The 26,277-nt window shown below is 37.2% G+C and overlaps 2 protein-coding genes across 3 annotated transcripts in view; one reads left to right on the forward strand and one right to left on the reverse strand.

Moving 5' to 3' along the window:
- The window catches only part of Rab3gap1 (RAB3 GTPase activating protein subunit 1), a 75,408-nt gene that overhangs the window by 15,031 nt on the left and 34,100 nt on the right, over nt 1–26,277 (reverse strand). The gene's annotated exons all lie outside the window — the stretch shown is intronic.
- Nucleotides 2,710–26,277, forward strand: part of Haf (leucine-rich repeat and fibronectin type-III domain-containing protein hattifattener) — a 53,528-nt gene continuing 29,960 nt past the window's right edge. Inside the window, exon 1 of the mRNA XM_076811344.1 lies at nt 2,710–3,188. Coding sequence (XP_076667459.1) covers nt 3,185–3,188 — 4 coding nt within the window. The 5' untranslated portion in view covers nt 2,710–3,184. The remainder of the gene's footprint in view (nt 3,189–26,277) is intronic.

Genomic DNA, 26,277 nt, shown 5'->3' on the forward strand with positions numbered 1-26,277 from the left:
TATTTTGTTAACGTGTTTGTGTTTCAGAAATAATAAAAATGTACCAAAAACTAAAAAATAATTATTTTCCAGTACTACAATTTCGATGGTGTTTTTTTCACTTTAAATAAAATCGTGGAGCATTTTTACTAAAATCGTTTAACATACATATTTTTTTTATATATATATTTCTACACCTAGTTCATTTTCTATTGTATGGCTTTCATTTTTTTTTATTTTTCTAACAGGTGTAAATATGTCCCTGAAGATCGATTTCTTCTTTTCTCACTTGAATTTTTTCCCAGAAAATCGTTGTGACGTAAGTAAATGACGAACACGGATAGAGATTCCATCAGAATATGAAGGGTATTGAGCGATAGTATCATGGATTTTGGGACGAGACAATGACGGGAGATTATATTTAGTTCCTCGTAAGAGAAACGAATCCCAAAGCGAACAAAAGACACAAAAAGAGCCAGAACTATTTCTAAAACACACATATGTACACAAACAAGATACTTGAACAAATGTACAGATTGAATTAAAATTGGAATAACGCAATAAAATAGAAAAAAAACACCAAAACCAGAGAAAAATGAAATTTTAGAGTTTTCACACAATTGCCTCTAGATTCTTTATTTATCCATAAATTTTCTTCAGTAGCAGCTTGTTTTCTTCGGAAAAGTGCAGACTCAACGTAAGAAATGCGAAACTCGACCCAATTTTGCGATTTCGATTTTTCCCTGACGATTAAATGAATTGTCGACTTCAATTTTGGTAAAAAAAAATAACTTTTTTCACATTTGTCCATCGATTTCGCCCGAACTACTGAACCGATTTGAAAATTTTGTCAGGAACATTTGTTGGTGATTCAATTATCTTTAATTTGATATAATATTCGACCATATCGGTAATACGCAACACGAGATATTCGCAATTAAGTGGGACTACCTTTTAGACAGACAGGTAAAAAGTTCACCTGTCGATATCTCAAAGACGTATCCATAGAATTTTTTTAGACCTTATTTTCGGAATCAACGGACCATTTTACATAAGAAAAAAATAGTGGCATCTGCTGCGCAAAACAATTATTTTGTAAACTAGTGTAATCAAGAACACACATATTTAATGATACATTATATCAAAATAATACTTTGTAACGTACCTTCGCTACAATATTTACCTGTCTGGTGCACTTTTCAGAAGCTTTTACACCCCACGAAAAATATAAACGTTTCTCTTTCAATTATGGATGTCCGAATGATGCTGAATTGTCAGTATCATCCTCTATTGTGTCTAGGGATCTAGTATACACGATTGCCTGAAGAGTTCGTTATTTCTTTATCGAAATTTTATGAAGTTCCACATTACCTGCCTTTACCCTAACTGCAAATTTAAACAACCTATTACAATAAATCATGTAATAATTGAAAGCTATTAGAAATTACACAAGAGTTGCTCTCGTGCGAATTTTTATTAATCTACTGTTGTAAAGAGCTGAGAAAGTAATTGGTTCCATTAACCCTAAAGGATTTTAGGACGTAACGAGGCACTTGGTCAGTTTTATAAATAATCCAACGATACACAATACCTCGCGGTACATTCAACCCTGCGATCACCTTCAATTCAGCCATGCGCCTGTTTAACACAGCGATAAAGCACTTTTACACACGAATATGCAACTCCTCCTTTACATGCCTCTCAAAGCCAGAACAGTCACAAAGAACTGAAGAGACGAGTGGATCGAAAAGGACAGTAAGAACACGATTGGGTAAAAAAAGGAACGCGGTGTTTAACAGGATTAGTCCATCTTAAGGGGGTATACCCGTTTGAACCCTCGGAAAATGTATACATTTTGTGGATTTTTTTACAAGTCAACGGTTTGATGCAGATTTCCCGTTTTTTAACTATGTTTACATAGTATTATGAACTACTTATAAAAAAAGTTTCAGTTAAAAAACTATTGTTTTTCGGAAGTTATGCAAATATATCTGAAAGTCGCTCGATTTTAGACGGCTAAACGGTGGGCCTAAAAACTCGCGCTACGTTCAACCAATTTACTTCAAATTTTGCATGCAGAATCGTAATAAGATTCCGCATCGTCCAACGAAGGCTTTTTTTATTTCGATTCCCCGTTTATTATTTATAAAGGAAAAAGGTGGATTTTTCTCTCAGAAAAATTTAACTTTACCTTTGATCTCTCAGCATTTCTTTATTTTTCAAAATTTTCAAAATCGCCTTCGTTGGACGATGTGGAATCTTATTATGATTCTGCATGCAAAATTTGAAGTAAATTGGTTGAACGTAGCGCGAGTTTTTAGGGCCACCGTTTAGCCGTCTAAAATCCAGAGACTTTCGGACATGTATCCGTAACTTCCGAAAAACAATAGTTTTTTAACTGAAACTTTTTTTATAAGTAGTTCATAATACTATGTAAACATAGTTAAAAAACGGGAAATCTGCATCAAACCGTTGACTTGTAAAAAAATCCACAAAATGTATACATTTTCCGAGGGTTCAAACGGGTATACCCCCTTAAACAGGTCCTGAGGCATTCCCCATGGAAATTTGGGGGTCCAGAGAGGTCTCTGATAAGCAGGATCCATCGCACATGTCCAATTTCCTACGAACATCGCCCTATGCCCCACCCCACGAAACCAACGTTGCGCGATCCACGCGATTTCACAAAAGGAATAATCGTCAGGTCATGATCGGCAGTCGGTTGTAGTTCACGGTCGAAGGAGCGATCGAAGACTTCTTTCGGACCCCGTGCCCACCTTCTATCCTGCCCTACCTCGCCACGGGACACGGGACGAGAATTCTAGAGGGGGATCGGGCAGCAGCGGTGAATTCTTGCAGTCTAGTCGAAGTCCGTGATGCCGGTGCCAGCGAGGCGAAGTTAACGGTTCCTCCCCGAGTCCAGCGCTAAGGTGTCGCCGCTTTTGTGGATCACGGTTACATCGATCCTCGTGAAAATTCTCTCGCGGTTCCCTGCTTACCAGCGGCAGAATCCGGTCGCCGAGTTTTCGTTCCCGTTCCCGGGTACAACAGGTGGCCCAGGTTCACTCGGCAACGGCACGGAGGACAGTTTTAACGTGTTTCTCTTTCCGTGGATTTTGCGCGATCCCCTTCCGCAGCTGGGTAGGAATTTTGTGGCGCGGAAACGTCATGGGACAATAGTGGATGCGAACTTACGGCGGCAAATATGAGTAAGTACTTAGCTCGTCTCCTCTCTGTGTAGACCCACGTTACTATGCTCCCCGATGGTCGTCGATTTTTATCTCATTTTCATCTCTTCCTCCTTTTCTTTCCTCTTTTCTTTTACAACATGGTCGGTGGTATTTCTTAGGGTTGAAACTTACGCGATTCCTACAGTCGCGTAGGCGAGAACGGTTTGCAGAAGACGCAGCCTTCGAAATTAAATTTTCTCGTCCTTCCTCTCTGTCTTGGAGCCTGGCTTCTGATACCTGTCTGCGCGGGTGCTCTGTATAATATCTCCGTTATATTATGCGCGAGACGTTCCTGTTGGTGTCTTCAAAAATTTCAAAACAATTGTCGATAGTGGATCTACAGTTACGTCAACATTCCGCCGCTGAATGTTGCCTTGGATCGATTAATCAAACCTCCTGGCTTCTTTTTCAACGCGGTAGTCCCCCAGTTAAATGTAGGAGTAAATTTTGATTTTACGTGAGTATGAAACGTAGCTTTGCTTTTTCTTTAAAAATACGAAGACAGTGTATTCACAGCTAAGCCGTCGTTAAGATGCTTGGCTTTAAGGTTGCAACCTCTGTGCGCGAGCGACAACTCCTGACTCATTGTCAGCCGGCAAGTATTTGTCTACCTTTCTTTTCTTTTTAATACGAGACAGGCTTTTAAAAGTTTTCTCAGAGGAGAAAGATAGGCAAACAGAATACCTAGATTCTCTCGTAAACATGGGTAAATAGATGCATATACCTCGTGGTGATTAATTGCATTACCATTTTCGCTCCTCATTCCATGGGAACAATGGATCTATAGGGCATTTCCATGCACCTTTACTTTCCATGTTCAGCGTGAGGGATCGATCCTATTGTCGACGTTATTCGGATACCTGAGTGTTAGGCACTTAGCCAGGCGACACACTTAGGTATATACGTGTACGTACTTGCTGTCCAACACTGTTCGCTAAGAAGTTATTTGAAGAATGCCTCAATACTAATGAAAATTTAAATTTCTACTTGGGAGCAGGGCTCGAAAAAATTCTGGAAGTCTCGTTTTTAAAAAAAGTCTGTTAGAACTCATATGTTTTGTTTAAGAAAATATCTGTTTCTGAACTTCTTTAAAAAAATGTTCACATGGAGCAGATATTTTAGAATCTATATAATAAAAGTTCCATGGAAACAAGTTATATTAGAACGTTTATTAAAAAGGTTCCCTAAGATAATGAAAAGTGCTAAAAATGTTCTTATGGAGCAGATATTTTAGAATCTGTATAATAAAAGTTCCATGGAAACAAGTTATATTAGAATGTTTATTAAAAAGGTTCCCTAAGATAATGAAAAGTGCTAAAAATATTCTCATGGAGCAGATATTTTAGAATCTGTATAATAAAAGTTCCATGGAAATCTGTATAATAAAAGTTCCATGGAAACAAGTTATATTAGAACGTTTATTAAAAAGCTTCCCTAAGATAATGAAAAGTGCTAAAAATGTTCACATGGAGCAGATATTTTAGAATCTGTATAATAAAAGTTCTATGGAAACAAGTTATATTAGAACGTTTATTAAAAAGGTTCCCTAAGATAATGAAAAGTGCTAAAAATGTTCTCATGGAGCAGATATTTTAGAATCTGTATAATAAAAGTTCCATGGAAACAAGTAATATTAGAACGTTTATTAAAAAGCTTCCCTAAGATAATGAAAATTACTAAACTATTAGGCACTAGTTTTATTTAACAATATAATTATATATTCATCACATACCTAATTAATAGTTTGATAAGAACCGAAATACATAAGAATTCTATAATATCCACGTAGAAATTATCTACAAATAAATAACACATTCAGAATATCAATTTCAGGGTAAATCAGTAATTCAGTATTTCTTACAACGATTGAGAACTTTTTTAATATTGATGAACAACATATCTGTTCCTGTTATAGAAAAAAAATTATTTTCATATTTTATAAGTTCTATTCCAACTAAAACTTTTACTTTCAAGAACTTTCGGTTCTCATGGGAACTTATAACGTGAGAACATTTGTTAAAAAAGTTCCACGGTCCATGTTTTAAATAGAACCTATTGAAAAGTTCCAGAACATGGCTCCAAATACGACAATGTTCGGGTTACTTTTAGTTATACACCATTCGAATTGCTTCTCAATTACGTGGACCCATTATGCATCATGTATAGGTGATTAAGAACGAAGATCTAATTTATCATAAAGAAATTAACATTTTCCTCATGTTTTCAATAAAATATCGACGCGAAGGTACGCCGAAAACCGTACACAAAATTCAAATCCATGAAAGATAAGATATAGGTAGATATGTAAATTACTAGAGCAATGCCTGGTCATCTACCGACAAACGGTGAACTTGGAGAGAAGACGCGTGTCATCAAGCCAATAATAAATAAACTTTGTTTATTCCTTCCTGTGTGATGGCCTCAACAGGAGACAATACTCGCCCTATAATTAGTATCTTGGCAAGTAACTTTTAGACAAATTACAGTCGCTCACAAATTTGTTCACACACCTGTGGGAAACGCAATAGGAAACAAATAGGAGCAATTAGTTGTGAATAATGCTGCGTTGCTTCTCGGCTCTTACATGTGTCACCTTACGTTTCTATACACAGCTATGTAGTCTATTCTCTCAAATTTCACTACAAAAGACGAAACTATCGAAATAATCTAGATACGCGAATGTAGCAATTGTTCGTAAACAAATTTCTGAGTCACTGTGCGTTTATCCAGTACCGAAAATCTGATGGTGGCATTCGTTCGAAATGCCTGAAAGCACTTTGGTCTTCCACTCTTAAGCTGAGACGACAAAGAAGTCCTGTCCGTTTCGGCGTTTCATTTAATACAGTTTAACCCAACATTCCTTCCCACCCCTTTTATTTTGCTTCGCTGTTTAAAATAACAGTTACGGCGTTAAACAAAATTCCATCATCGTTACTGCCTGCCGTGTTTATAATTGTTAATTGCCTCCAAAAGTGTTAATGAGTATTAATTTGGTATGGACATGAAATGCCAACTAATATTTGTCCCGAACGATTGTTTGCGAACAGTGAAAGCTAACGTTTGTTGTAATTTAATTGAACGAGCAAAACGAAAATGTGGTGCGGCTTTAAAGTAAAGATGAGAATCGTCAGTAATGTATATGTTATCTTCGCAAAGGGAAGTGTACGAAGTTTTGGATCTGCGATTTGGCTCGAATTTTGCATGTAGCTGGTGCATACCGTGTATAATAATATGTTAAACGTGTGAGCTGCATACACAAAAATTCCGCGGGGGAATAGTGCAGAAAAGGCTACCTCTTCTAAAGTCTCTATACGGCTACTTAAGGGGTTATGCCTAGTCAGGCGGCCGAAAAGAGGCGAATGTTTGTGATTTTTTTTTGAACAAGCGGAAGCGTATAATTTTACAAAACTTTTTGCGTTTAAAAGAGCAACATTTAAAGAACATTTGGTAATTTTTTCGTAGAAAAATATTTACGTTTATAATAAAATAACAAGCGACATCCAAGAAGCATTTTTAAAATTTTGGTTTTGCGGCGAGCATTGCCATTCGGAAGCAGATTATCTAAAATCAAAAAACAAAAAAGATTTCGTTAGTATATTAATGTATCCTCAGGTTGACGGAGAGAATTTTCCGAAATATTAAGTTAAAACAAAATGGCGGCTATTTAAAGTTGAAATCCTGATTTTCCTGCAAAAGTTTTGTAAAATTATACGCTTCGCTTCTTCAAAAAAAATCACAAATATTCGCCTCTTTTCGGCCGCCTGACTAGGGTAGGTATAACCCCTTAAATGTCAGAATGAGTCGATTTAAGGGGGTATTCTGGTCTGACGAGGCGTTTTCGTCGGGTTATTTCGGATTTTTTTTACAAAGAACCCATCACTTTTATTATTATTTAGTTTACTGCTACATGTTTAACGATGTTTGAACTATCTTTACAAATTTTGTCAATAGAAAAGAATTCAAATCAAACGCAGTTGACTGCTTTAAAGTAATGGTGAAAAAAAAAACATGGTGTCACGGTGCCATGATTGGGCTCGTTCTAGTGATCTATAACAAAAAATGAAAAGAGAGACTTTATCTGTATGCCTGTGGCTATGGTCCCTACCAGAATGATAAAAAAATATTGAAAATTAAGCAACTGGCGGCGGTTTGAAAATTAAGTTTCGATTTTCGCAGAATTTTCAACTTTAAAGGTCTGTGAAAGTTTTAAAACAAAATATTTTAGCATAATTCTGGTAGGGACGATAGCCACACGCGTGCTGATAATATATGCAAAACTTGGACTAAGTTGGTCCAGCCGATCTTGAAATATCGTGGTCACCGGTTCGAAAAACGTGGTTTCGAGAAAAACGCGCTTAAAGTTTTGCGTACAATTTAGACAGAAAGGTGACCTAGGAGAGTCTCTTTGTAACCAAATGGTCGATTTTTGTGTGTTGAAAAGACACAGAAATACAACCCCTCCCCCCCTCACCACCACCCCCAGAAAGAACAGTCCGCCAAAACCTAGCCGAGATACACTTGCAGGAACAAAACTGTTACGCGTCGCCCGTCCCGCTCAGTGAGCGCGCCATGTATCTACCTATTCTGCACCCTGTAGCTCTGCAAATAATACGAATTGGAAAAAACCCTTTTGCACACGTATTACCAAACACTATTCAGTGATAACTAACAAAGCCTTGAAGACTTTGGGTTTCATGAAACGTTTCTCCGCTGACTTTGTAAATGTAACTACTTTAAAGTTATTCTACGCATCCTTAGTCAGGCCTCGTTTAGAGTATGCATCCATTATATGGTCTCCAAATACAATTAAATACAACACTCAACTGGAGAGGGTGCAACACAGGTCTCCGCGGTTTGCAGAATATAAATTACACATTCACAGGCCTGTCTGGGATCATGACTTTGCATCGATACTTGTTAAACTTAATATGACAACGCTTTCTGCGCGCAGGACTGTAACGGACATGACCTTTCCTTTTAAGATCATAAAGAGCGAAATTAATTGTTCCGCACTACTGGAACTCGTTGATCTATACGCTCCTACCAGATGTGTCAGAAAAAGGCCACCTTTCGTATACCGCAAATTCAAATCTAAATATGGGTCACTTGATCCAATGAATCGCTTAAGGGGGGAGCCTGGTGTAACTAAATGAAAATCGAGGCATTTCTCGGGAATTTTTTTTAAAGAAAGTATTTGATAGATCTTTCTGAAACTTTCAGGATATTGTATTAACAGGTTAAGGTATATAACAAAAAAAAATTATTAAAAAAGAGCGGCAAATAACAAAGTTATGCCCAGTCCGTTGGCGACGCAATTATTGCACTGCGGGCAACGTAGCGTCTTTTGGTTTCATCTGAAACCAAAAATCGAACAATTTTCTTTTAGTTTATGAGAGTACGCACAGAATGAAGAAATTTGAAACTTAAAAGATGCAAAATGAACAAATGGCGGCCTCTTGAATAAAAAGTTCACTGTTTCCAACGAAATTTTGCCTTAAATGTTTAAAAAAAAGATATTTATTTAAACAATGTCATTATACTAATAACTTAGTACTATGAAGAAAATGTTCACAAATATCCGTGCACAAGGCCAAGTCGATTGGTTGAATATTTTTGGAGTAATATTGCCCGCAAAGTGTGAAACTGTCGTTTCGAGAAAAACGCATTTAAAGTTTTGTGGTAGCCTGGCGCTCCGTAGCAAAACCGGCTATATCCGCTTTAATTTTTCGAATTTCGTTTTGCGGCTTGGGAACATATTGTCGTGATGTTCAACTATTGATTTATGCAAAAAAAAATCGATTTCTTCGATCCGCTACACCAGGCTCCCCCCTTAATGTTCAGTGCTAGCTCCTATGTAGACTATGTCGACTTCTTTTCTGGTAGTAGTTCCTTTTTCAGTTGGAAGCTCTTCAGACTATTGTGTCAGGAAAATCCTACCACGTCGCTGTAACTGTGCTTTGTATTGGGCAATGCACGTTTAATTTTCAATAATAATAATAATAATTACCCATATAATGTACCTGTAGAAAATGCAAAAAAAAATTTTTTTTTGCCCGTCAGACCAGAATACCCCCTTAAGTAGCTAATTGTAGAAATAATGAAGATTTAGAAAAAGTCTACTTACATACCTGTACGACCACTCATGTAGAATGGACTATATCGAAAAGTGCTGTCGTATTGAATATACCTATCATCCAGAATTATTGCAAATGAAGCAAAATTGCAATGTCATACACTGCCAAACGATGAGCAACAATAGAATATAAGGAGCCGCTCAAACGCTGCAAAAGGATCAGAATTTAAGGATCAATGTAATATCTACGAGGGGTAAACCTCTCGCAGCTCCAGAGATTTTAGAGAATATGAATGAACAAGAGAAACTTTCTGTATCTGCAAGTAGGTACGACGAAACAGAGGTTGCCAGCAGCGAGATTAAATGCTGGGATTGCAGTTCGAAAACCACTTTTAAGTCTAGAGACCACGGTATGGTACGTGTAGTAAAAAGATACGTGTATTACATATATCAGTACCTCGATCCGTGTAGCTTTTAGTACACGGGTACCCGTGCACTATTTCACGTGTATTTAAATACACGTGTATCAACGTATTTGTGTATTTTCATCAGAATTGGGCATTAACTACGGGAGAATGGGCAATGGCGGTCACTTAAGCAATAAGTGTAATAAAACCGAGTGATGTTTTTCAATTTTAATGCCTTAATTTTTTGTATCAAAACAGGTAATTGATTAAATAAATCTTGTTAATTTTATAATTGTGTTATTAGTTACAATCTGAAAATTTGTAAAACCATACTTTCCGCATATTATTCTAGTAAATATATTTAAATACATTAATTCTTTTATGAATTTCGCAATCCCCCAGAGTTCTGGGATAGCTATAGATATTAAAAATCAGACGAATCAAAATACGGATACGTTAATATACGTGTATTTGTAAATACACGAGTATCTAAATTCACGTGTATTTAAATACACGTGAAATAGTGCACGGGTACCCGTGTACTAAAAGATACACGGATTCAGGGACAGATACGTTTAATACACGTGAAATAGGGATCTCTACTTTTAACCCTTGAGGTGCAGATAATTTGTAGCGTATATCGCGCACGGGACTGTTTTAGCCGCGTCTCTTAACCACAGTCGCTGAACGCCTACGGGCGCTGCGCGTACCCAACACGGTGTCCATAGGACCAAAAAATTATTCCAATACGCTAATGAACGTCACAGTCAGATCAGACAAATTTGGAAAATGCTGTGTTTTCTCTATTATCAAACGTACCTGCATACACACTAGCCCTTTAAAGTATTTGACCCGTTGTTATAAGCGCATTTGATAAAAAAGAAAGTATTGTGAAATGTTTTCCCAAATGTCTGCGGTCCAACTTGGATCTGCGGTCTCCTTAGCTTGTAGCAACTTTATTTTACTTTCTCATCTTAAAAATAGATTTTGAACTACAATTCGATTATTACCTATCAGTGTTAGCTGTAGGGTACCTACTCTTCCTCTTTCTGAAACGTAACTGTGTATTTTGGCTTCAAAACGATTGCCAGCAATATAGCCAATCATAAACTGCAACAGCACCAACACTCCAAACGTCATTAAACAATTCTGAGGCGACAAACTGAATACAAGTCATTACAGTTTGAACAGTTCAATCGCACGGAATGCAACAACAATAGCCTCATCTGTGGATCAAAGTGACAAGGTTGCGTGTATAGATAATAACATAATAGATAGCAAGTAGCAATTTGATAAAGGCAAGGAATAATCAACTGTTGTTGTTTTCAATCAACCCTTTTATGCCGCTTTCTGTTATCAGCTGCAGGTACGTGTAACCATGGTGGGATTTATAGGTACAGCTACATATGTTCCTATAGGTTAACAATAGGTTACAACTTACTTAGGGGTTCAAATTTTGAGCGAAAGAAATTTGAAAAGGTTTAAACACAGAGGCCTGACACGGGGAGGCCGCGACACCTGGGACTCGGATTTTGATGAATTTCATATATGTTGTAGCGTAGGTGTAGTAGACCAATATATGTCTCACGTGTTGGGTCCACTGCCCCAGAGTTTCCGAAATATTAATAAAAAAAGATGTCTATGCGTTGACGAACAGAAGCGATAGCAAAGTTTATTGTAATGATGAATAACGGCGCGTGTAAAGGGCAGGTCTCGCACCGCAACTTTCACCGGTTCGATTCTCACTGGGACCATTTTTTTTCTACAAATGTATTTCGTATTGTTTTATTTCTCAAAAGATAAAGTACTATTTTTTACATTCTAAAATATGATATTTATAGGAAAAAGAAATAAAACGATAAAATTCACGACACCATGCGCATCTAATAAAAGATGTATGACCACAGGTACATTTTTTGCGCGCTTCTGTTCGTCAACGCATAAACATTTTTTTTCACATTTCAGAACAACATATATGAGATTCCTCAAAATCCGTGTCTCGGATGTCGCTGCCTCCCCTTGCGAGACAACTTTAAATACAATTAACTTTTCTTTCGCGTAGCAAATTAGGAATAAAAATAACTCGTATGCGCGTTGTGATGTGAAATTAATTTTAAAATAGTCTCAACTCTTTTGAATGAAAATATTTGATGATATTTCACGGAAATGGTGGCAGACGCTTGTTGGCCCGGGGGCGCCAAATCTCCAAATCCGCCCCTGCACGTACACATGTAACAAGCGGTTAAATACTTTTGAGAGTTGGTCCGGTGGGTGTGCAAAATTTGCGGCAAATCTGAGTCCGGTGTGCTTCTATCCTCAGTTCACGATACCATGCCAAATAAATCATTCTAGATACACAGTACCTCCTATCCTTTAGGCATCCTATGCAATCTCGGAGCCACTATAGTTATTACGGCACCGAATTCCAAAGGGTGAGTGCTCCTACGCAAGCACCTCATGGACATCTTCAACGTGTACTGGCCGACCTTGAACCATGTACTACGCGAGTGTACGCGGTGTGCTCATCGTACACGGACAATACGCGTACCAATGTAGCCGAGATAGATTAAAGGGCTACAGGGTGGCCAAAAACGAACTGCGAACCAGCCTTTTGTGTATTAGCTCGTTCTCTTCAGAATCCTTTCGCAATTTATCAACCATAAATGGTAATGAACGCCCAGGTATAAACGGCTAAAAATTTGTCTCTATCGGTTGGAGATTGAAAGGTGATTCGTACCCCAATTTCTCCGCTGATAGACCGAATGTGACGCTGCTTATATATAGGGTATCCTTGAAAAAGATAATCTTCTTAAGGGAGATGGTTCGGGATGTGAAAGAAAGTGAACAAATATTAAGAAACGCGGATTCGCAAACTTTTCAGTGGCGAAAGGAAGTTTCGTTCAAAAGAGATCAGCTTTTCCAGATCTTAGATATCCCTGACTGCGTGTGTGTGTGCACATACTCGCTATACGCATGATGAAAAGGTGCGTTGCAAGATCACTTGCTGAGAACAGAAAATTATATTTTTGCGTTATTCAATTAGCGATGTTGCAACGGTCTCGGAGTGCAATTATTATCAGCGCTCTGCTCTGCGTATGAATAAAGTTTGTTTAAAACAACACTTGGGTTCGATTCGTTCCGGGAGGCCTGATGAGAATCTGACAAGTTCGAAACTCATATTTTTACGTTTGTGTAACTAATTCAATATCAATACCAGGCTTAAAGGATTAGCTTGGCAAGGATGAAATTTGTAGTTAAGAATATTGCCAACTTTAACAGCTTATTATTTCACATTGGCTTAATAATTTACCGTTCTGTTTTTTTTTGTTAGAAAGTTACATATCTCGCCTGTTTAAAGAAATCATTGTAAGCGCCACAAAATATTAAAAACTGTTTTTAAAAATTAATTTTGTTGAAAATGGAACGGTCGGAAATTCGCACTATTATGAAGTACGAGTTCTTACTACAGAGCAGACAGTATCAAATTGGTTCGCCAAATTTCGTACAGCTAACTTTGACCTCACAAATGAGCCACGCGGTTGCCCAGAATCGAAGGTCAATAATGACGAACTAAAGTTCACCGTTGAATCTGACCCACCTCAGAGTGCCTATGAATTATCGTTGAAGTTTGGTGTTAGCGAACAAACAATATTAAAGCATTTAGCTCAAATCGGTAAAGCGAAAAAGTTGGATAAGTGGGTTCCACGTGAACCGAGTGAAAAAGCAGAAACAAAAGCGTTTGGAAGCTTGCTTGATGTTGCTTTCTCGTCACAAATCTGATCCATTTTTTAATGGAATTGTCACTTGTGACGAGAAATGGATCCAATATGACAATCGCAAACGTTCGGCACAGTGGTTGGACAAGGATGAATTACCAAAACGCACTCCAAAGCGCAATATTCATCAGAAGAAGCTGATGGTGACTGTTTGGTGGTCTAGCGCAGGTGTAATCCATTATGCTTTCATGAAACCCGGCTCAACGATCATAGCAGAAACATACTGCAACCACCTGGACGAAATGATGCAAAAACTGAAAGAAAAACAGCCTAGATTGGTGAACAGATCGACTCCTATCTTATTGCACGATAACGCTAGACCACGCGCTGCAAAAATCACTGTGGCAAACTACAGGAATTGGAGTTGGAACTTCTTCCTCAACCTCCATACTCACCAGACCTAGCCCCCACTGACTACCACTTCTCCGGCAATTTGGACAACTTTTTAATAGGAAAACAATTTAATTCCGACAACGCTGTAAAACTGGCCTTCCAGGAATTCATTGACTCTCGTCCGCCAGGGTTTTATACCACCGGCCTCAAAACCTGCCGCTTAAGGGGACTAGGCAGTCAAAAATCGATTTTTTTATTGCATTTTCCGAAAGTACTATCTTTTCTCAAGACTTTAATAAAAAAAAATTAAGAAGTCACCGGATTTTGATAGCACACAAACAACGATGGTGCGCTACCAAAATCCGGTGACTTCTTAATTTTTTTATGAAAATCTCGAATTTTTACTAACCATATCAAAGGTTTGCACCGAAATGACACATGTTCTACACATCCTGTAATTTTTTCCAAGTCGATTTCCACCTCAATTCGCTCGCAATCAGGAAAAAATGAAGAGAAAAAAATATTCGAGAAAAACGCATTTAAAGTTTCTGGGCAAAGGCGACGCTATAGGTTGTCGCTTGACGTTTTTAGCTGCCAAATCTACAATTTTGCAAATTTTACTATAAACCAAGCGGCATTTTATTGAGGAAAGATAGGACTTTCAGAAAATGCAATAAAAAATCGATTTTTCGACTGCCTAGTCCCCTTAAATGGCAAAAAAATATATAGACAATATGGGTGCATACTTTGATGAATCAACTAATTCCTTATATTTGCAAGTTATCAACCAACTTTGCCTGTTTTCCTACAAATTTCATCCTTGAAGGCCTGATAATATGTTGCTACCACTGGCTTAGCCTGGCAAACCCCCCAGTTTATGGGATATAAATTTTAAGATATAGGTAATTCTTTCTAATGGAGCTGTCTTATCTTTCTTACCGTTCGCAGTCGCAACTTTCGCTTGACCACTACTGTAGGTCTAACTCTACCCAAGTTTCCATTCCGTGCCCCCCCTCTTTTTTTATAACGTATAGGTAGAATTGCCCTAGAATCGTCGATAGGAGGCTCGCAATGATGGCAGCCTGGAGGAAAAGGTGGCATCCTATTGTTCCGCATAGTTTTACGCCAAAAGTCGAGGGGCCATGATGATTCTGCCCTACCTGGCAGCTATTACGAAGAAATTTCTACGATTTCCTTGTGCAAAGTCCAACAAGCGTGGCGGCAGTAGGTACGGGCTCGCTTGCCCAGTTGCCTGCTCGCCATGACCATCGAACCATGGTGTTCTCTTGCCTCGATTCTTCTAATCCATTCAGACACGAGCTGTTGATGAGCAAAATGGTTCAGCATTCGACGAACCGACGAGGGAGCTTCTGTCATACGAGGATTGGAAGAAAAATCTGACGCATTGGAAAATTGTAGTTCGAGTAAAAGGAGAGGAACGTGAAAGAAATTTAGTTTGGTCCCAATTGGGGTAAAGGACCCAATTACTGTCACCTTAAGCTATTTTAATCCTTAACCCTTAACTGGTATCCTGGGGTCAGTCATGACCCCAAGCACGCAAGGTTCGCTGCAAAATATTTGGTTGTCTAAGTTTGTAAACTGAATTTCTAATTAATTTGATCATAATAGTTTAACTTTCTACGTATCTATTATTTTATACATTACCTAAGAACAAAATATAGAGGTTGATCTAATGTCGACTTTACAAATTTCTGTGTCCTTTTTTATTTGGGGTCTGCCACGACCCCAAGATAACAGTTACGTTTGAAAAGACAATATACCAGTTAAGGGTTAAAATAACGAATAAATAAACTATAGTATATAATCTATAGTATAGATTATAGGTCGAATTACATAATTCTTTTTGCGTATGACTTTACAACGTTTATTAATTTGTTAGTTTAAGTAAAATAGCTTAAGGTGACAGTAATTGTTAGGTGTCAGTAATTGGGTCCTTCACCCTAGGTATCTACTTCCAACAACGAAACGTGTCTGTTGTTGGACTCCCTGGCCCAACAGAAAAGAAACGGAGATCAAATGAATCTTCATATCCATAATGCATGCTGCGAAATCGGTATCTAAAAAATAGTAGAATATTTATAAGGTTTTACAAATTTTTACACAGATATAATTTCGAAAACAATTAATATTCCTCGATAATGGGAACGGTTTGTGCGTAAACGATTTGCCTGACGGTGAAATGAATTTCGATATCATAGTCGTGTCAATAATGTTCGTTTTTACGAATACAAGTGCGAAACTCGCGGCAGGCAGCAAATTGTAAGTGGAAGCTGGAGGGTAAACGAGATAGTAAGGTTTTCACGGATCGTTCCTTTCAAGCAGATCGAGTTCCCATTGCGGTTTAGAATATAAAATACCCGTTTAGTACGAGTTTCGATTCTTTCCCCTTTCTCCCCTAACAGTTCAGAGAAAATCATCGTGGCCAATGCTGCAGGCGGATTTTGCCCGCTCGCAGAGGCAATCCCAGGCGTTGGAATTGCATCGCGTTGTGTTTTAGAGAAAGGTAACGCCGCGCTGGGCCGGATCGTTCCGTGGTCGAGTTTTTCGCATGCCCGGGAAAATAAACCGCAGAAGTGAATGTTAATGAAACGAGGGATTTCTCTTTTACGCCGTGGAAACCCTGAAACGGGTGAATAAGCCGGAGATAACGAATCCATGGACGTCACGGTGATCGATGGAAACACTCTTAATTATTGCGCTCTGAGTAGGTATAGGTCGAAATAGAAATGAATTGTTCTTTCTATTATTCGAGCTATTAAAGTTTCTTCGCTTAACACGACCTCTTTGTATTTCCGAGCACTCGTGAATAGTGGATAGCCTGACAGTGGGTGGAGGACACAGGGTCAATTTTGACCCGCGATATAATTTCGTACGTGCAGTTCTTTGAGTAAGCTTTTACCTATTTTAAATTCCGCTGTCCCTATAATCTGAAATTCTTATTTTCGTAAAGTAGTAACATAAGTAATTTCGAACGGGTCAGAATGGACCCTGCATCCGCTGTTTAATTTTTTAAATGCAAATTTTACAGGAAAAGCAATGTAAAATATGCATTCAACTAATAATTCACTATACTTTTCCATCTATCCACATTCAGAGTCACAGATAGCGCATTCGCCAAGGGATTCAACGGAACACCTATCAAATCAACCCTATAGTTTACGGACCACTTTTGAGCGGGGCTGTTAATCGAGAAAATGACAACTCTAAATTCTCAAGTTATAATTAAGTATCTACTTTCCGTACATTCCGATTACCTGTATTTCCCGTTGCTCTTGTTTTAACTGCATAGTTTCAACGTTAAACGCGTACGGACTGGCGTACATAAGAAAATAAAACTTGATCACTGAAATAACTCGATTGAAAACATTGCAACGCGTCACAAAATATGCAACCATATTAGACAGAGCCGTATAACTTTCCACTTAAAACAGCTGCAGTACCTAAACTGAAAAGCAGTCGGTGTTGTTGTGAAAAACATGGCCAACTTGATAGCGATACTTCTGCTCTCTGGTGAAACCAATGAAATTAGAAATGTGCTGCTCGACATTTTTTCAGTTACGCCACACAGATATAGTGGAGCTGTGTTTATTAAGGGGAGGTTCTGGTCTGAATGTCGATTTTTTTTTTATTTCATTTTTCGAATGTTCGACCTTTTAGGAATACGTGTTTAAAAGCATTTGTTGAAATTCGTAAAATTGTATCTTCAAAAGTTATTATCCGATTCGACTGAAACTTTTTTTATTTTGAAGATTATTCTTTTGGCTAGGGGGGGGGGGCTAAAAAAATTACAAAAAGTTGAAAATTTATAATTTTTAAAGGCGTTGAAAGGACGAAAAATACAGGGAAAGGTGATTTCAAACTTGAAGTGTCGTTATTTTCTAAAAAAATATAATATTTATAATTTTTTTACTTCCCTCCTTAGCCAAAAGAATAATCTTCAAAATAAACAAGGTTTCAGTCGAATCGAATAATAACTTTTGGAGATAGAGGTCCCACCGATTTGGATCTATTTTTTGACGCCTTGACTTTAACGACTCCCCAAGGCTGTCTGCAATGATTAATTATAAAACAAAAAATATATTTCTAGAATCTAAGAAATCCTTAATACAATGCACCAAGTCCCATTAAATTATATATAGTAGTTTTCCTTTAATTAATTCCTAAATATCACCTATTTTTTGGGGCTCTAGACCAGAACCTCTCCTTAAGCACAGTAAGTTTGTTTTTTCTCAGAAGTGGGGAATGAAAGAACATGCATATTTAGCTTTGCAATAGGGGCATGTTAGATTTCAATTTTCATTCAACTACTGACAAATTAGTTTCCCTTCTTACTGGTTTGCGCGCCGTCCAATGTTCCTTCAGGCCATCGCCCGTTAAGCGGTGAAACCTAAGTCGACGAATATTTTATCGATCCGTTGGCCGGCGATAATTGCTGAAGTCGAAATACGCCCGCAATTACGCCATCGGCCCCGCGACGGAAGTTCAGAAGCGGTACCGGAAATGAGAGCCCCGACGTTCCCACTAAACTCAGTTTCCTTCGACCTTCCTGGGATGTGGGTTAGCATGTACCGAGGCTTCTTTCGCAGACCTCTTCCACGAGAGTTTGGTTTAAATTTTTATTAGCAAATTTTTTCTAGCAGAAATGGATAATCCGTTCTTTAAGCTTGTTTATACATGTGCAATTTTTATCTCAGCCATCTATTGGATATTTAATGTTTTATTCGTGGACTTAAATTTTTGTAAACAATAAAGTCTCAGCATCTTTCTTGTGCTAGGTAATTGGTATTCAAGGGGACCTTCCGGGCTAAAACTCGATTTTTTTATTTCGTTTTTCGAATCTTCAACATTTTAGAAATTTGTGTTTAAAAGGATTTTTTGAAATTCGTAAAATTCCCGAAGTTATAGGCATTTGAGTCGCGGCAAATGCATGGGTCACAACTGGCCACTCGGCATTATCCGATTCGACTGAAACTTTTTTTATTTTGAAGAATATACTTCTGGCTAGGAGGGATACCAGGAAAAAATACAAAAAATTGAAAATTTATAATTTTCAAAGGCGTTGAAAGGATGAAAACTATGGGGGAAAGTGATTTCACACTTCAAGTGTTGTTATTTTCTAAAAAAATGTTATTTTTGTAATTTGTTCTGGGTTCCTCTCTAGCCAGAAGTATATTCTTCAAAATAAAAAAGTTGCAGTCGAATCGGATAATAACTTTTGAAGATACAGGTCCCACCGATTTGGATCGATTTTTTGACGCCTTGACTTTAACGACTCCCCAGTGACGTCTGCAATGATTAATTACAAAACAAAAAATATATTTCTGTAGCTTAAGACATCCTTAATGCAATGCAAGAAGTCCCATTAAATTATATTTAGTAGTTTTCCCTTAATTAATTCCTAAATATCACCTATTTTGAGGGGGCTCTAGAATGGAAGGTCCCCTTAAGGGGTGAGCGTAAACTCACATTGTTACATTAATTAAGAAGTTAGTTACTACTCCACTTAACATACCCATATCACGCTATATGTATATGTATATTCTAATAAATCACTAATACGAAAGGAGGATTTACGATTCATAGAGACAGAAGGTGTACAGGTAGAAATCTGAAATCTTGGTACAACTGAAAAGGAACTGATGAAATTTTGTCACGCGGGGCATTGTTTTAGAGAAAATCAGCTTCGAAAACTCGTTTGATACAAGCACACCTTAAAAATCAGCAGAGTCAGTAAATAGGGTAGATATGGCTGCAAATGAATCTTCGTCTAAAAATATTTCCAACATGTGGAGTAACTTTTCTTTTAACACGGCTTTTATTTTGAAAAAATGTATTTCGAAAATAAACTGATCTGATTGCAAGAATGGGTTCCATCATCAAATCGATGCTCTCGAAATCCGAACCTCGTTCGAAAATGTAGACACATTTTTGGAAAGGACTCGGAGAAATTTAAATTCTCCACGAAGATTCCAAAGAAAGGTCGTTGCGATTTCCACAGACTGGCTTTTACAAAATACTGGCGGCTTAACGGCAATGATGCACATACGCCTGAATTATCGAACCCGAAAATTCTGATCGCAATGAAACTCCGTACGATTGTAGAGCATGTCGGAGTATGTAAGAAACGATTTTTTTTTCTGCGGAAAAACACTCTGAGGGGGTTAAAAGAAATCTTTGTACGTCCAACAATTTATAAATAAAAAAAAATCCTCGATTGTCAAGTGGCAGATGGTAGTAATATGAACAAAGGCTGAAAATTTTTGTAAACAAATAAACAAATGAACCAAAATTTTTTCCTTTTACATTTTAGTAAACCATTGCGAATTATAACTTTTACACGGAAAAAGATCGTCCCCAACCCTCGCGGTTAGAAATTATATATAAAATAACGAAAATTGTAATTTATTTATAAATTGTTGGACGTACAAAGATTTCTTTTGCAGCGCGTTATACAGCATCAAATACTGAACATTTTGTCCATTTACAGTTTTCTTCTACCTCGCACCGTTACAAAGTTATACTCGAAAAACGAAAAATCGCTGAAAATATGGGGGCTGATTTCACCCCCTCGGAGTGTTTTTCCGCAGAAAAAAAAATCGTTTCTTACATACTCCGACATGCTCAACAATCGTACGGAGTTTCATTACAATCAGAATTTTCGGGTTCGACATGTTTCCTTGTTAGCATAAGTCCAACCTAGCTGTGGTCAGATTGAAGAGCCGTTCTGGTGGAGTGCCCCTTGGGCCTCCAATGTACATAGTCGTTGTTTTTGTTATTTAGTTTTTAAGATATAGTTTGTAACCTTAGTTTATAACAGCCTGTCATAGGGTTTTTTTTGTTGACATTTTTCCCCAGGTATTTATAGCACAATAGGTGCTTCAGAAAGTTATCCGGCGGAGTTTCTTTGTACTAGTCTGTAGCATAATGCATAATTTGTCAGAATGAGGGGCTATGAGTTTCAGCTTTTGCTGAACAAATAGCAATCCATATACTTATAGATATAAGTCATGAGCTATTGGCATGTTTTTTTAAATTTATTCCTGCCTTTCAGTTTTTAAGAAAGTAGGTACTTTGTATCGTCCACCAATAAAATCTTAAAAAAAAGAAAAAAAACATTTTTGGAAAATGAACCGTTTCATCTACAATAATTGTGCGCGTACTGCTAGGTAGTTACTTACAAGTTTTCAAAACGGATCATTTCTAAAACAAACTGGTGTAAAAATAATTTATTCTCCTTCGCTCTGGTTGTGGAACGATTTCCGATACACCCTGTATAAAAGCATAATCTTTTAGAAATAACTTTCACCGATACGTTCAACTCCAGATGACTGGGGAGAATCTCAATGATTGCTTCGATCGTAACAATCCCCGGGATCATCGCTGCTAATTATGCTCGTGATAAAGTGAAACGGAAGTTAGTGAGCAAACAGAGTTATCTTACTTGCAGACGTTAGAATAGCTTTACGTAATGTCAACATGGTGGTACGTGTCGCGCTTATGGCAGGGAAACTAGAGACGCGACGATGACGAGGGTTAACGACTCGAACGAGAGTTGCCGCACAAGAGAAGATGTTCCGATTCGCAATCGCAGCAGCGACAGCTCTGTGCCACTGTGGCTTCTCGAAACCCGGTAATTAGCACAACGATGGTCCTACGTTTCCTCGTTATTGTGCCTCCGTTTCTCCTTTGTGCGCATGCACGCTCCGTCGTCGCGTCGGTCGCTTCTCCATTGTCCCGCGACTCTCACGACGCGCAATGAAACAAGCCGGCGCCCCGCGCCGTTACGTTCCTGCGACGTAACTCGGTCGATTCTCTCTTCCACAGCAAGGGAATTTTGTAATTTATCCAGGATCCGATTTAAGTACATTCTGCTTTAGAATATACTTATTCATTTCCCGCATTCGTCTCAGAAAATATGCAATCAGTTGTCTTACAAATCAAGTGACCGGCGGCTTTTAACTTTTAACCCTAGGCGCATTTCTGACCCGGCCTTAGAGTTGTTTTATTTTGAATTTGAGATTGTGAACAGTTGAGTTACAGAGTGTCCCCTCTTCCCAATACTGTCTACTGTAAAAATCTGACAAAAAAAGTATTCCCGAAATGTATAATAAAGTAATTATAGGCGTGGGTCATGTTTGACCCATAGCCTAACTAGGTAACTATGCTTTGTGTCATGTTTCACCCGTCCACCGTGCGAGCGACCTAAGAGATACCTAAATCAGCAGTCCATCCGCTGTTTGAGCGAATCCAGTAACTATGGGAAAAAGTCAAGGCCTGGACTTATTAGGATATTTATGAGTTTAAAAATTCAACTGATTCAATCACTGTCACCAAATTTACAAGGGACGTCCGGTAACCCGAAAATTCAGAAAGTTATGAAACTCGGTGTGCAAGTAGAGTAGTTCATCCGTAACACAACCCCATTTTTAGTTGGTGCCGTAATGCAATTTTTAGGGGTGAATCACAAAAAATTCAGAATTTTCTTTTCCGTGGAATATCTCGAGAACGGTGAGAGATATCGAAAAGAAGTTTAAACAAAAGTTGCGGCCTTCTTTCATATCTACAAAACCGCGTAAAAATATTTTTTGAAAAATCCATATTTTTCAAGTTACCCCCACCACCAACCCTTAAAATTAAGTTTTTGTATTTTGTAAATATAGGCTGAAATACCTCTGGATAATCTCTTTTCAATCATATAAATAGTTTAAGTGTTATATTTTTTTTGCAAACAAATAAAACCTCTACTAAAGAATTTGAAGTCCATTTTGGCAGTTTCCATTAATAACGTGGTTTCTTAAAGCTATATTTAGATTATTATTTATGTAAAGCTCAGACAGCTTTCAATTATTTAAGTAAGGCAGTACTTACTTAAAATTGCATCAATGGTAAAACTCATTAAAACTAATCAGTGACGTGCATGAATCAGTATGATAACAGCACATTCGTGCACGCATTACTTGAAGTGTAATCTTATTAGGCTATTTTGGAAACCACACGAAAAATAAATAATGCGTGAAGATTTACAATGACTTTGCAAAATATATATGTTATTGAAATGACCCAGAATCGCATTGATGCCGATAACCTTGTCGAACCTTCCGATTTGCATAATGCATATGTATATGAATTTTAAATGATTGCAAATCAATTTTACTTTTACATCCCACTAATAACATATATATATATATGTATAAAATATTACAGTTAATATTAAATTTAATTATAACATTATAGTAGTTTTCATAAATAAAGTGGCCGCATAAAGTAATATTTAAACATTCGCAGTCTCTTTTTGTACATGCTGTATTGTTTGCCTATACATTGGAAGAATTATACTAATAGAAGACGATAGATACATTGCAAATTACGGTTTGTAATTGGTACAATAATGATATTCTTCATAGAAATGATTGAAACAAAAACACTTGCCACATTATGCACACAATTACTACATTTGGGTATAAGCTTTTCCTTCCCGAAGTAACAGAAGTATACAGGATTTTTAAATTCGCTGGGATGCGTTTCTAGACATTCGCTTTTAGGGGTTCCTAAAATTGCATCCAAGGTAAAACTCATTATAGCTAAACCACACGATAAACAAATAATGCGCGAAGATTTACAGTGACTTTGCATCATTTTAATTGTAACTGATAATATGAAAAGAGATTATCCAGAGGTATTTCAGCGTATATTTACAAAATACAAAAGCTTAATTTTAAGGGTTGGTGGTGGGAGAAGCATATTTCCGCAATACAACAAAAGTTGAAATTGTATGGAAAAAATATGGATTATGCTGTTTCATAATTATTTAAACATCCAGTTCAGATTTCACGTGAAACAAAGAATTTTAGAAAACATTATTATTTTTGTTTATAACTTTTTTCTAATTGTTTAAACAATTGATAAAACTTTTACCATTTGATAGATCTAACTAAAAGAAGTAACTTTTGTCTTGAAATTTCTTTTCTATATCTTACAGATTGCGAGTTAGAAAATAAAATCGAAAAATAGCCGAACCTTCAGGGGTTAATTTCACCCCCTTAGTGTGATTTTGGGCAGCAAAAGAAAAATTGCGTTGTAATCAGCAGGAAATTCCTTACATATCCACAAAGTTTCAGAATTTGTTGAATTTTCGGGTTCGGGATCTTACCTTGTGAGCTACAAACCTTTAAAGATCGCAGAATAAGGTCGAAAATCGCTGATTTTGGGAATTTCCGCGATTCTCGACCTTATTCTGCGATCTTTAAGCGTTTATAGTTCACAGCAATGTTAACAGATTTTAATGAAATTTTAGGCATGTATACAACTTACTTCAATCTACAAACTGGTGTTTTGAATTTTCATTACAGGCTCAAAAAAAAAGTTAAAAAAAACAACCTTCACTAGTTTCGTTGTTACTCCCACCAATTGCATTTTTTTTTTCAAAACGACGAAACACGTCACTTACCAAAATAATCATTCTAGCTTCTCGAAAAAAAAACTCACGTCGTTTGGACCAATTCTAAAAAAGTTATGCGGTTTTAACAGTTGTAAACTTTCTTTCGTCCGCCACTGTATATAGGTACATATACAGCCGGGGATCACCTTCACCATTTGTTTTTTGCTTTCACTGGACCTGGGCGAACGTCTAAAAGTCTAAACACACTTATCAGTTCCGTAACAGATCAGTCCCGACGTGCTAGAGGTAAGAAGAAGAGATCCTCTAAGCCCCTCTACTTCTTCCATCGCTTTTCATAGCTCATTTCGATGCTTGATACTGTTATGAAATATCCTGTCCTAAGATTCGATTTAAAGTGACGTCACATAACACCATCGAAATTATAGTGCAAGAAAAGAATTATTTTTTAGTTTTAGTGCATTTAAATAAAATCGTTTTACTTAAACTTTTTTATATATTTTTTTATGTTTCACTTTTTAGCGTTTGTGGGTTTACGTTTCACAGCTTTTTGATTTCATAACAGGTAAAACCTGACGCATAGTCTGCCAGTCTGTTACGATAAATAGCCAAAGGACTTTCTCGTCGTATTGGTCAGTATTTGTCGATTAAGTAGGACCTGGCGTTAGGCGAACCAGTTACAGGCTGATTTCAAGTCGTTTGAATTTGTGGTTATGCGTGTTTATTGTAGGTTATTTTTTTAAAAAATTGTATTGTCGTTATAGCTACATACGCCTACAAAGTTCAAAGTCTGTGGGATTTATGGAAGTGGGTTAAAATTAAGTTTCAAGATTTCAACCAAACATACAAACGGACAGGGGAGTGAATAATTAATGGAATGTATTATGGGCTAGGTAAGTACCGCGGAGGGCGCCGCCTGGCGGTCACTTTTTTTGAAAAGTGGGACGATTAATCGAATGTATGACATGGTTGAATATAGTAGGGAAAGGAATGAGAGTGAAATTAGCGGAAGTTTCAACCCTCGTCAGACAGCACAATTGTAACTTTTGCGTTTTTAAATTACGATAACATTTTTTCGAGAAGCCGGGGAGGGCTGAAGTTTCGTGACATCTCTAAATTTTTTATCTAGATTATATAGACCAAATTTCAGAAAAATATCTCAACCCCCTTCTGAGATAGGGGGTCGAGTCGAGGCTTGCATCGATAACAGCGGCATAGGCACAATGGCGCCCCTATATATTTTGTATGAAGATAATGCAAGAAAAAAAGAATGCGACTTTTTTCACGATAATGTTGTTTTATTATAAAAAAATAAAAGAACAGATAATTTACATTATAAAAGAAAATTTGGGATTTTTTTTATTGATTTTCATTGAGTTCAAATGTTATCAATTCATCGTACAAATTAAACCGACAGTGAGAATATTCATATAAAAGGGGTTAAATGTTTGAAGTTAGTTAAAGGATAAACTCCGTAAGAAATTCATTGGACGGCCACAGAACAAGGCGATGGCAACAACTTTATAAAATATTCCTAATAAAATCTCAATTTTAGGTATAACGTCCACTAAGAACTCTTCATTCCTGTGTGTCAGTATGTGCACATAGTCCTGACTGAAATAATAGGGTGTATCGTAGCTAGTACATAATAAAACAATTCTACAGAAATTGGAAAACTCTGTGTAATGTTTACAGTGTACTTAATAATAGTTTTGAATTTTAAACAGTACGTAATTACCTCAACTTTAACTTTATATATATTCACATTATACCCCTAACCACGTGCAACCCGTTGAACAACAAATTACAAAACGCATATCTCACGTTTGAATCTTAAACAGTTGCCGCCCGTATACTGCCAATAGTTAAAAAAAAATCCGAGAGGCGGCGCGAGCGTTCCGCGCCGAAGATATTTACCTAGCCCATAGGACTAATGAAAAATTAAGGAAAGCCTAGGTATATTACATTCCTGAAAATGTTACATGAATTATTGTTAAGCTACCTTAATCATAATTTCGTTCTTACGTACAGGTTTTGGAAAACAGCAACTTTGGATAGTGAT

Source organism: Andrena cerasifolii, chromosome 1 (genome assembly GCF_050908995.1).
Source record: "Andrena cerasifolii isolate SP2316 chromosome 1, iyAndCera1_principal, whole genome shotgun sequence".
Classification (NCBI taxonomy): Eukaryota; Metazoa; Arthropoda; class Insecta; order Hymenoptera; family Andrenidae; genus Andrena; species Andrena cerasifolii.